The sequence below is a fragment of the Hipposideros armiger genome, unplaced genomic scaffold (assembly GCF_001890085.2).
Source record: "Hipposideros armiger isolate ML-2016 unplaced genomic scaffold, ASM189008v1 scaffold_1, whole genome shotgun sequence".
Classification (NCBI taxonomy): Eukaryota; Metazoa; Chordata; class Mammalia; order Chiroptera; family Hipposideridae; genus Hipposideros; species Hipposideros armiger.
This window is the reverse complement of record NW_017731351.1, coordinates 4458171-4470055: the sequence shown is the minus strand read 5'-3', so window position 1 is coordinate 4470055 and position 11885 is coordinate 4458171. Positions and strand designations below refer to the sequence as shown.

Below are 11885 nucleotides of genomic sequence, written 5' to 3'. Positions count from 1 at the left end.
ACATATAGACCTAAGTCATATTATTGCCAAATTACTTTCCAGAAAGGTTACAGTGGTAGTCTATGAACATATTTTGCTGTTATATTTGCCATGTTATAAAGAATATTCTTGCATTAATTTTCCCTCAAGTTATGCTTCTTGTGAAGCATATTATTTCATGACTTCTCAGAACATTTGTAAATTGAGATAGAATTGAAATGAGAATTTTTACTTCTTTTTTTTTAAATTACTTTTTTGTCATAAAAGATTCTGAATTTGACTGGAGCTTCACTGGAAACATCATGTCATCTGATTGTACCTAATAAGTTTGGTTTTATTCCTAAACATACCTTATTTTGATATGCTGGACGTCATTGTCTCTGGATATGTTGGCATAATATATAAGATTTAAAGACCAACTATTTCAAGGCTCCCAAATTGGAGGATTTACTTCAATTTTTTTCATTTCAGATTTATCCGGTGTTTTACTAACCTTTATTGGTGCCTTACTATGGACCCAACACTATTTGTAGTATTTTACTGTATTATTAGTCTATTTAACCTTTACAACCTTTCTGTGAGGTAGATACTATTATTTTCATTTTATGGATGAGGTAACTGAGTTACTCAGAGTTTATAAACTTGCCCAGAGAGTAGCAGAGCCAGCTCCTGAGCTGGGCACTTGGCCCAGATGCAAATACATCTAGGAGAAGACAGATCCCTGCTCTTGAGGAGTTCAGCATCCCTTTAAATTCGTGATTACTAATCTAGTGCAGCCGTAATATTGCCTGGCGATATATTATATTCCCCTAGTTTAATCATTTCCCTGCTCTCCTCAGTGACGAGATCATGCCTCCTCTATCCACAAACCCAAACATCTCCTGCATCCTTTTCTCAGCTAATGAATTTGCTGTCTAACTTGGTCAGAAAAGTGAAGCAATCAAAAGAAAACTCCCCAGAGCTCACCGCACTTCTGCCCATGCCTCCTGCAGTATCTTGTGACCTATGCTTATGAATGAACTCTTCCTAGTCCCACAAAACCAGGCCCTTTTTATGCAATAGATTCTGTCCCAAAACCTTCCAGAAACAGTGCTCTGGCTTTCTAAACAGCGTTTCTTTTCTCATTTCAATTCATGCTGTCGTTTCTCCCATTTTATTTTTTTTTAAAGTCTTTATTAATCCCATTTTCTTTTTTAGCTACTGACCTAATTTTCTCTTTCTTTCCTGGAAAAATTGTTCTTTGTCAAAATGTTCAACAACCTCTGTTTTGCTAAACTCAGTGGCTAATTTTCATCTTATTTGAACTTCAGCAACATTAGGTATAGTTCATCCCCCCTCTCCCTAAATTACTTTGTCCACAAGCACATGAGATACTCTCCTTGTTTTCTGCATCTCACCTCACCTCCTTAACCTCTCGCCTGTGTATCCATATTCCTTCTCTAAGCCATTTGGTACAGTCCTTGGTTTTCAGTACTACCTTAAAGCAGGTGATTCTTGAATGGTTATCATTCACTTGGCCTCTCCTCTGAACTGCAGACCCTAGTATCCCCCCGCCTACTCAGTATCCCATGTGCATTTCTAACAAATACCTCAGACTGAACCTCTGGCCTTCCTTCCTGACTTCCTCCACAGCTTGCCCTATCTCAGGTAACAATAACTCCACAGCCCACACACCTGCTCAGCCGAAACTTGTAGAGTTAGTTTTGACTCGTCTCATACTGAAAACCTCATCCAATCTACCAGCAACCAGCATTATATTTTCAAAACAGACGTCAGTCCTTACCCTGCCTTACAAGGTCTTCACGGTCCGGCCTCTCCCTCAGCTGCCTCCCAACATCTCCCTGCACTCCTGTTCACTCTGCTGGAAGCACTTTGGGCCTGGTGCCCCGCAGACATGCCAGGTACACTTCCACTTCCAGGCTTTCTCATTTGCTGTCTCCTCTGCCTGGAATGATTTTCTAGCAGATACACTTTGCTCGCTCTCTTTCTTTAGGTCTTTACAAGAATGGCTTCTTCCTTCACTGTCTAATCTAGAGAACCAGCACCCCACCCTTCCAAACTCCTAATACCCTTTCTTTGTCTTAATTTTCCCATAGAACTTCCTTCTAACATACTATACCTTTATTTAATTTTTTTGTTTATTTCTTTTTTGTCTCTCCCACAAGGAAAAGTAAATATTCCATGAACACATGGATTTTTTTCGTGACTTTGTCTCTATGCGTGGAATACCGCTTGGCGTGTGGGAGGCATTCAGTAAACGTTAGTTATCTGGGGAAGCATGCGTATATTTAAACACACACATGACCCAGAGAGCACACTAACCAAAGTGATGGTTGGACGAAGATGTCCTGCTCAATTAAGAATTAATTTGAAGAATAAATTATCACCTCTTTTTCTTTACTGTGTAAGATGTTATTCTGTTTGATCTTTTTTTTTTTTTTTTATGAATGAGGCAGGTCATGTGTTACAGGGCAGCTTCTAGTTTGATTAGATTCGATAAATGTAGTTGTAACTTGAGTTTCAAACGATTGAGTGGATGAAGCTAAACAGGTTACTAAACATTTACATCTAATTTTAACAAATGACCCCTCCCACCTTGTTTTGTGCTTTATGAGTCTTTATTGTGATTTTTTTAGATGTCCTAGACTGGAAGGCGCATGTACGCGCAGCCCCTGCCAGCATGGTGGCACGTGCACGGATTACTGGTCGTGGCAGCAGTGTCACTGCAAAGAAGGACTGACAGGGAAATACTGTGAGAAATGTATGCAAAAACTGTTCATCTTCCCCTGGAAATGATCAGAACTGTGAAAAGTATAAATATGTGCACCTAAATTTATAATTGAATTGTTTTCATTCTAATTATTGAGAACATTAAATGAGCAATAATTGGTAAAGTAGAATCACATTTTTTAAATTCATTTTTTAACCTGAGGAAGAGTGACATCTCTTTAGAATTATTTATTAAATAAGTCATTAGTTTCCATTTTAGAAACACATCAGTTATTTTTGGCTAACCTGTAGGAACGTTGGGCAGTTTGCAAGGCCAGAGGCTGAATCAGGCTTTAGTTTAATATCCTTTGGCTTCAGGGGATATTTCTCTGATGAATATTTTGTGTTTGGTAGAAAAGCACAAATAGTAAATCACTGAACACTGAACTCGAAACACTATACAACTGCATTATAATCTATTACAATTAAAGATGATACTTGAATTTTAATTTGTAATTATTGGAATTCGTTTTGAATATTACTTTTTAAATCTTTTTATGAGTTATTTATTTATAAACACAAATGTTATTATCACTAAGACATTAAGGATGTTCAAGCCATCATTAGACCGTGGCATTCTCTAATTTCAAGGTGTACATCCCACTCACCCTTATGGGATCTCTTTTATAAAAAATTGTTTCACTTTCAAATAAGTGGTCACTACTTAAATTATTGCATTTAACTGACAACTTTTTAAAGAGCCATTTGATTCTCTTATGAGAATGAATAGAAGTTCATGATTAAATTAAGGATATACTATGATCAAAAAGATGTTAGTAGCAGAGGTATAATTGTGTTTATTTAGGATAAAGTCAAAACAGAAAAAGTACCTTGTCACATGATATTTTTTTAAGTAATGAGTATTTGGTAAGTAGGAACCCAATTATATGAAATGAGTCATTGGCTTGAGAAATGTCTTATTATTTTAAAAACTGAGATATAATTCACGTACTATAAAACTTACCTTCATAAAATGTACCATCCTGTTCTAAAACTCTTTTGAGCTCATTTATGTCCTTTCTTTTGGTATTTTGCTATAACAAACTTCTGCACTTCAGTAGTGTGAACATTTTATCAGGTTATGATAAATTATCATTATACATGATGATAAACTAAATTCCACATGGTTATCACCAATCATACAAATATAAAAATTTGATTGTACACTTTTGTTTACATTTCTAATGTGCTAGAAACTTTAAAGATTACAGATCATTTTAACTGTGAAATCATATTTATGAATGTTGGATATGGTGAAAATTATAGATATTTCACTGTGTTTCCAAAAATTTTAAAAGGTGACTATCTCTTCAGGGATTCATAACTTATGTCAAGTATCAAATATTTAATGACTGTTTCCCACATGAGCAATGCCTGTCTTAAAATGTTTTACATTTCATGGTTCTGAAATGGATTTAAACATTTGAAATCAACTGATACAGTAAGTCACACATGGAAGTTGTTTTTTCAAGGGCAGGGGTTGGGGGATATTAATCCCCCAAACTTAATATTTCATTGTCCCCTTTTGATAATTGTCACCTACAGATGCTCTGTAAGACGTAATGGGAGCACTCATTTGTCCCTTTCTGTGCTGGCTTACAGCTGTGACTCCTGACACTGCCCTGTCGTTAGAAGGCAGAGGGCGCCTGGACTACCACATGAGTCAGAACGAGAAGCGAGAATACTTATTAAGACAGAGCATACGAGGTGCCATGTTGGAGCCTTTTGGTGTGAACCGTCTGGAAGTAAAATTCAGGACAAGAAGCGAAAATGGCATTTTAATCCATATCCAAGAAAGCAGCAATTACACTACTGTGAAGGTAAGATAAAAGCTAATGAGGACTTCATTTGATGAGACCGCCTGCTGTGTCATGGTTTAAATCTCACTTCCCCCATAATTTCTGTCCTTTTCTTTCACAACCCATTAGCGTTCCGACTAATGCTGGGCACCATTCCAATATCATCTGTCTTAACTATTTCCCAGGCATTGGCCGGAGGAACAAAGATCTGAATGGTTTGGTTTCTAACACTTTTGTCTTGGGTTAAAGGAAAGCCTACTGCTAGGTAGGCCAGTAGAGAAAGAATCTGTTGTGATCCATTTTGTGGGACAAAAATTTATATTGTTTTTCTCCCTACTTTTAAACAAAGTAAAACAAAAAGATAATGTGTCTTTGAAATGGGAAAATACTTATTCTCCAAGAATTACTTGAAACATTAGTATGTATATATTAACTGGCAGGACTAGAATAAGGAAAAACATTTTGAAATTATCTGGCTTTATTCTGGAGCATATACACAATTTATGATCCAGGTAAACCCTGTGAAATTCAGTGTCTTTGGAATAACTGTAAATAACATTATAGCTAAATTCTCCAAATAATTTCTAAATAAATCATCTGTAAACATCATAGCTCAGGAGAACAATGGATTGATGTATCATTAGGCTTTTACATAATTTGTTTTTTTTCTCAACTATAAATGAGATGTTAAACTGGTGAACTATTTCATTAGATATGTATTTGCCATTAGCTCTTAGCTTTCTTAATTTCTATTCACAAATAAGACATTATCGCTTAGAGCATCATTGTCTTTAGTTATATTGACTGCTTTCTATATTTTGTATTTTATAATTTTACTCATAATTTTATATGAATTTTGGTAAATTCTTAAGAAAACAAACCTAGATTTCCTGGTTTTTTTTTCCTCACATATAAATCAATATTTTGAAAATTTCTAAAATCTTAGTTGATAAAGAAATAAGCAAAATACATAGACTATCGCTAGGTTTAATTCACATATAAATCTAAAAATAAAAACAGATGTTCCTCTCTAAACTTCAGCCTCTTTATTCTCAAAATTTCTCTCTATCCAAGCCAACTCTCTTTGATATATACTCCATGTATATATCTTTAATATGCAGTGAAAAAATCTTTTAAAAATTCTCATATTATAGTCCCCAGTCCAGTCATTCCCAACTGGGGAGGATTTCACCCCACTGGGGACACTTGGCCATGTCTGGAGACAGTTTTTATCGTCATGGTTTGGTCAAGGTGCCTCTAAACACCCTGCAGTGCACAGCACAGCACAGCACCCCACAGAAAGAATGATTCTGTTTGCAGTGTCTGTAGTGCTCAGCCTGAGAAACTGCCCTAATCCAGGACAAGAGATTATCTTCTTCAGTTTATCGCTTTACCTCCATTATGGAAAAAAAGAGCCCAGCTCCAGAATTAATAAAGCAATTGCAAAAACAGCATATAAGTCATTGTATAATATTATTAGTTGGTGTTTATAATTTTCATTGAAAATTACTAGAAGCCAAGAAAGTAAAGAAGTGAAGGGAGAAGTCGACCTTCACAGTCTCCAAGGAACATTTTTTACACGCGTTGAGAGGTCTAGACATTTAGGTCTGTGCATTATCTGTTAGGCTGCTTCCAAGGCCTCGTGCCATTTCAATGACATATGAAATATTTCTGTACAGTATCTCTTCAAGCCAAAAGATACAAAATACAATGTGGTGCAAGAAATTAGAGACAGGATTTTTTCTTCCTTAAGGAAGAAGCTGACTGTCAGGGTCCGTGTTTGTCATAAAACGTTGCATTTCCAATGGCACAGTGGCATGCAGCTCATCCGGGTTTTGTTACGTTGGTAAAATAATTACTAATGCAGACAAAAATGCACATTTGTTTTGTACGAAATTTTGAAAAGCAGCTTTTCAGAGATTAAGAGGCTTGGCAGGTAAAGTAAGGAAATTAAAAAAAAAACAAAAACAGTGAATAAGGAGAACTAAATAGACAGGAAGAGAGTGGCTGTTGTAAGCAGGCACGTTATCTGGATGACAGGAATACGACCTGCTTATGTGGGCTAGGAAGCTGGTTCACATGGACTGTTACTTATCAGCTAGCTTATCAGTGACCAAGGCCCCTGGTTTTCTTCTTGCCTTTTGGCTCCCTTTCTGACAGTTTCTTATTTTTTTTTGTATACTTTGAATCAGGCTCTCTCTCTCTCTCTCTCTCTCTCTCTCTCTCTCTCTCTCCCCCTCCTCTCTGTCTCTCTCTCTCTCTCTCACACACACACACACACACACTTTGTGAAAATGAAAAAAAAGGCTGGGTAAACGGGATTCCATATGCTTCGAGGAGAGAGGATCAGCCGTGGGTAGCAACAGCAACAGGAGGAGACACGAACTGTATAGGATGGATAAGGTCTGTTCCGTTAAAAAGGAAATTAAGGAGAGAAAAGTTTAGAGAGAAAACCAAAAGGAAAGCGTACTTGTGAGTGTGTTGCCACTAGAAAGTGTTCCCCTTCATCCGTGGCACATCTGTATCTCCGGGTTTGGAGTCTGTGTCATACGTGACAGATTTCCTTTCTACTCCGAATCAGTTCTGGTGTTTGGGTGCACAGTGTTTTGGTTGGTTTTGTTCTTAAGCAAGCCTAGGCGTATTGTACACAGCGGGGTTCAGCACTCTATAGATGTAGAAAAATAAATGAATTAATAAATAAAGCAAAGCTAACATTAGCATGATGTTTTGACAGGAAGAACACACGAGTTTGGTAGAGTGTTATTGGGGAAAAGGAAAAGATTAAGAATGATATAGTGGGACACTATGCTCTTATCAGCCCACTCTGTGGTACTTTCTAAAGACTCTCATCAGGATTGCGAGTGGAAGGGTACATTGTGTGACCAAGAAGGAGACAAGCACAGGGCTGGGAGAAGTCGCTTCCCGAGGCTTCTTTCCAAAAAAGACCTTGGCGTCAATCAAAGAAGAGCTGCTGTTTTTACTGTGTGTCATGCGATGTGGCCCATTTGACAAAATGTTATTGTCATTTAACTACAACTTACTTTTTTCTCCCTCTTGAGATTGGTACTGAAATATAGTAGCATCTAGAGAGGCAGCTTTCGTAAAATATTACAATATGAATAACATATGTAAATGGCATATTTTCCACAGTAAAAGTGAACTGATTTTTAGTTCTGCCAGATGTGACCATTGCATGTAGATATAGCGTTTGATCTGAGTGAGAAAATAAAATCATCCATCTCTTCATCTCTGTCATTTGAGATGCAGTGTCACTTCATCCACCTTCCGGGGCACCAGTTCTATCTGGTAGTTCGATGGGATTATGCTTTCTAAACCAAACGCTCATCCTGCCTCATAAATGATTTTATTTTCTAAAGTGCCTACTCAGAATACTGGGAACATGGTGGCTGGAAACTGGAGTGAGAGCCTCCTGTTACCCAGTGTCCTGCTGGGCGAAGTCACAGGAACCCAGTACCCCTTAGATGCAGCGAAAGAGAAAGCCACAGTGAACACTTGCCCACACACCTTATTGCTGCAATCTCACCCTTTATTCATCAGTTTTTATCTCAACAAACAATATAAGTAATAGGCAAGATTTTTTTCTAAAATGCCAGTGTGTAATAGATGAGAAGTAAAACAATCTATTTTTGTCTTTATTTTTCCAAGTAGGCTTGATTTTTAGGTAGCCATGGGTTTTTCTTTTTGCAAATAGTTTTAACATTTTTTTATCACTACAGGCCATTTATTAAACTGAACAATTTTTTTTTAGACTTGCTATTGCCATTAAGTGATAGAAAATCCCAAAAAAGTTTTAATTTATTATCTTACAATGGGCATTCACTCCATTATTATCTCAGTTATGTTCTGGAAAATAATTCTGTACATCTTGAAAAGTTTGGTATCACACCTTGGAGACCGCTGAAACCAGTATGTGTGAAGATATATGTTACCTAAAGTCATAGAGGCAGAGAGGTGAGTATAGTCTAATACCGCCAGTCTCTTCAGCTGCTCTAGTTACTTTAAATTGGCCAATATTTTTAATTTTTATTCAAGCACAGTATAATTTAATTGTACTTTATTTTAATATGTCTATAGATCAAGAATGGCAAAGTACATTTCACATCGGATGCAGGAATTGCTGGGAAAGTGGAGAGGAACATTCCAGAAGTGTATGTGGCAGATGGTCACTGGCACACTTTCCTAATTGGGAAAAATGGAACGGCCACAGTGTTGTCCATCGACAGAGTGTACACCAGGGACGTGACCCACCCCACTCAGGACTTCGGTGGCCTCGATGTGCTCACTATATCCCTTGGAGGAATTCCACCCAACCAAGCTCACCGAGATACTCAGACAGGTAAATGCTGGTGTTGAGTAGCGTCACAAAGGAAAGGTAAAATTATTCCTTTGAATTTAGTTGAGTTCCTGATAATATCTATTATCAATATTCTAAGACTAGCATAACTATCTTTAGAAAGTTTAAAATAAATTAGCAGCCCTCACTTTAGACACTTGCGTTTGTTCTACCAAGTTCATAATTCAGACCATAGTGCTTCCATGCTTTCCTTATCCACCAAACATGTATTCAAGCATGTATTCATCACTCACTCACGTGTTCCTTCACATGGCAGCTGTCACTGCGCTGTCCTGGGCACTGGGGGTGCAGCGGTGGGCTAACAGGCCACTCGACCGGCAAGGGAGGCACACATCAACCACATCGTTATACAAGTAAATGCATTATTTTACGCTATGATAAATGGTCTGAAGGAAGAATATAGAATTCTAAGAGATTACCCAAAAAAGGAGAAAGGGAAACGTTCCTGGAAAATTCACATTTGTACTTAAATCTGAACTGGGAAGATAAGGATGGGAGAGTATGAAAGGTTACTTTATATTGATAGGAACTAAAAAAAGAAAACTTAGATTATGTCAAAGTCACAGATCCCAGCATATTGGGGGCTGATGTCACGATTAAAAGCTGAGGTTGGGAACTGAAGCAGGCAGGCCTTCTGACCAGGCTGTACTCTTGGTCTTATTCTCAGAACAGTGAGAAGCTACTAACAAAATGTAGTGATAGGCGTGTCCAGATTAGACACACAGTGATATTAAGGACCTTCCCGGCGCCAACACGGAGACGGCATTGGAGGAGGGCTGGAGCGGACGTCCCGACCAGCGGGGAGGACTTTGCATGATGGAGGCTGCTGTGTGAGCTTTGACCAGTGTGGTGACAGAGGAATTACCAAGAAGTGGGCAGGGAAGAAGTATTTTAAAAATTAAAATAGGCTAAACTGTTGACGATTGTGGTAAAATTCAGGGAGTTTTCTGACTTTACAACTAGAAGAAGGGCAGTGCCACCAAGAAAGACAACTGCAGAACGGCGCACAAAGCAGCGCATCTGCGGGAAACAGCAAGCCGGGGTGTGAGCACTCGGGGTGTGAGCACCTCTGAGGCAGGCCTTCGCACAGAGGGCCGGAATCAGGGATGGACTGTACCTGGAAATAGTGTTAGGAGTTGCCAGTGCCGAGCAGACAGCTGAGGTGCTGGGCGTGGATGACGACGCAACGGGAGGGTGCAGAGTGAAGGAAGCCTAGGGCCTTCTCGTGAGTACCTCGGAGTCAGTGGTGGTTTAGAGGAGAATGAGAAAGAGAGGGGCCTACATCACAAAGAAAAGCAGGAGAGGAGGAGCAGAAACAGGAGGCGCCGCGGCTCATGGAAAAAGAGGGCCTCCGGGATGGAGAGGTCACGAGGATAGAGTGGTGCATCACATAAGAGAAAAGTGGAAAACCGCATGGGCGAGGAATGCAGTCAGGGCACAGAGTTAAAGCCAGGTCGTAGGCCGTATAGATTTCGCTGACTTCAGTATATGGATGCGAATTCTTCGGGAACACAGGCCAACGCAAGTCATGCTTTGTTCTTAGTGTCAACAGGTTCTTAGGCTCTGGGACAGAAGCATCACTGTGGCAGCACCCTCAGTCTAGCAAAGTGTTTAGCAACTTAAAAAAAATTATAGATCTCTGTGGAGCCCTTTTAGATCTTTTTTCCTAATCCCCGCCATCCCCAAGTCTGAAATATTAAGGCCACAGCCGTCCACTATGCCTGCCCCTCGGAGGCCCACAAACCACTGTCGTGGCCGACAGTTTCCTTCTGCTCCTCGGGAACCTGTGTTCCACACCTTGGGGCAAATCCACTGACAGTGCATGATCTAATGATGAAGTCATGGGCCTAGTTTTTGTTCTCTGTACTTTTAAAAATCTTATTTCTGTGCATGTAATTCTTGGTATGCAGACTAGGAAATTAAAACACAGTAAGTGAGTAAAACGCCTCGCTGCCCCTTCCGCCGGCAGGCTTTGATGGCTGCATCGCCTCTGTGCTGTTCGGCGCGCAGAGTCTGCCTTTCAGCGGGAAGCACAGCTTGGCCTCCATCTCCAAGACGGACCCCTCGGTGAAGACTGGCTGTCGCGGGCCCAACGTGTGTGCCAGCAACCCCTGCTGGGGCGACTTGCTGTGCATTAACCAGTGGCATGCCTACAAGTGCGCCCCCCCAGGGGACTGCGCCTCGCACCCCTGCCAGAACGGGGGCAGCTGCGAGCCAGGCCTGCACTCGGGCTTCACCTGCAGCTGCCCCGACTCGCACACGGGGAGCGCCTGCGAGACGGCGGTGGCCTGCCTGGGTGTCCTGTGTCCCCAGGGGAGGCTGTGCAAAGCCGGGAGTCCCGGCGGGCACGTCTGCGTGCTGAGCCCGGGCCCGGAGGAGCTCTCCCTGCCCCTGTGGGCCGTGCCCGCCATCGTGGGCAGCTGTGCCACCGTCCTGGCCCTCCTGGTGCTCAGCCTGATTCTGTGTAACCAGTGCCGGGGCAAGAAGGCCCGACGCCCCCAAGAGGAGAAGCAGCCCAAGGAGAAGAAGAAGAAGGGGAGCGAGAACGTTGCCTTCGACGACCCCGACAACATCCCCCCGTACGGGGACGACATGACGGTGAGGAAGCAGCCTGAGGGGAACCCCAAGCCGGACATCATCGAGCGGGAGAACCCCTACCTCATCTACGACGAGACCGACCTCCCGCCCGGCGCCGAGACCGTGCCCAGCGCCCCGCTGGCGTCGCCGGAGCAGGAGCTCGAGCACTACGACATCGACAACGCCAGCAGCATCGCGCCGTCGGACGCCGACATCGTGCAGCACTACAGGCAGTTCCGCAGCCACACGCCCAAGTTCTCCATCCAGCGCCACAGCCCGCTGGGCTTCGCCAGGCCGTCGCCCCTGCCGCTGGGGGCCGGCGGCCTGGGCTACCAGCCGGCGTACGGCCAGGCGCTGCGCGGCGGCTCGCTGGGCCACGCGGCCTG

At 41.5% G+C, this 11885-nt stretch overlaps 1 protein-coding gene across 1 annotated transcript in view; it reads left to right on the top strand.

The window, feature by feature from the left end:
* Positions 1-11885, top strand: part of FAT4 (FAT atypical cadherin 4) — a 174282-nt gene that overhangs the window by 160395 nt on the left and 2002 nt on the right. Inside the window, exons 13-16 of the mRNA XM_019628416.1 lie at positions 2616-2740; positions 4351-4568; positions 8643-8904; positions 10892-11885. Of these exons, the coding sequence (XP_019483961.1) occupies positions 2616-2740; positions 4351-4568; positions 8643-8904; positions 10892-11885 (1599 nt within the window). The remainder of the gene's footprint in view (positions 1-2615; positions 2741-4350; positions 4569-8642; positions 8905-10891) is intronic.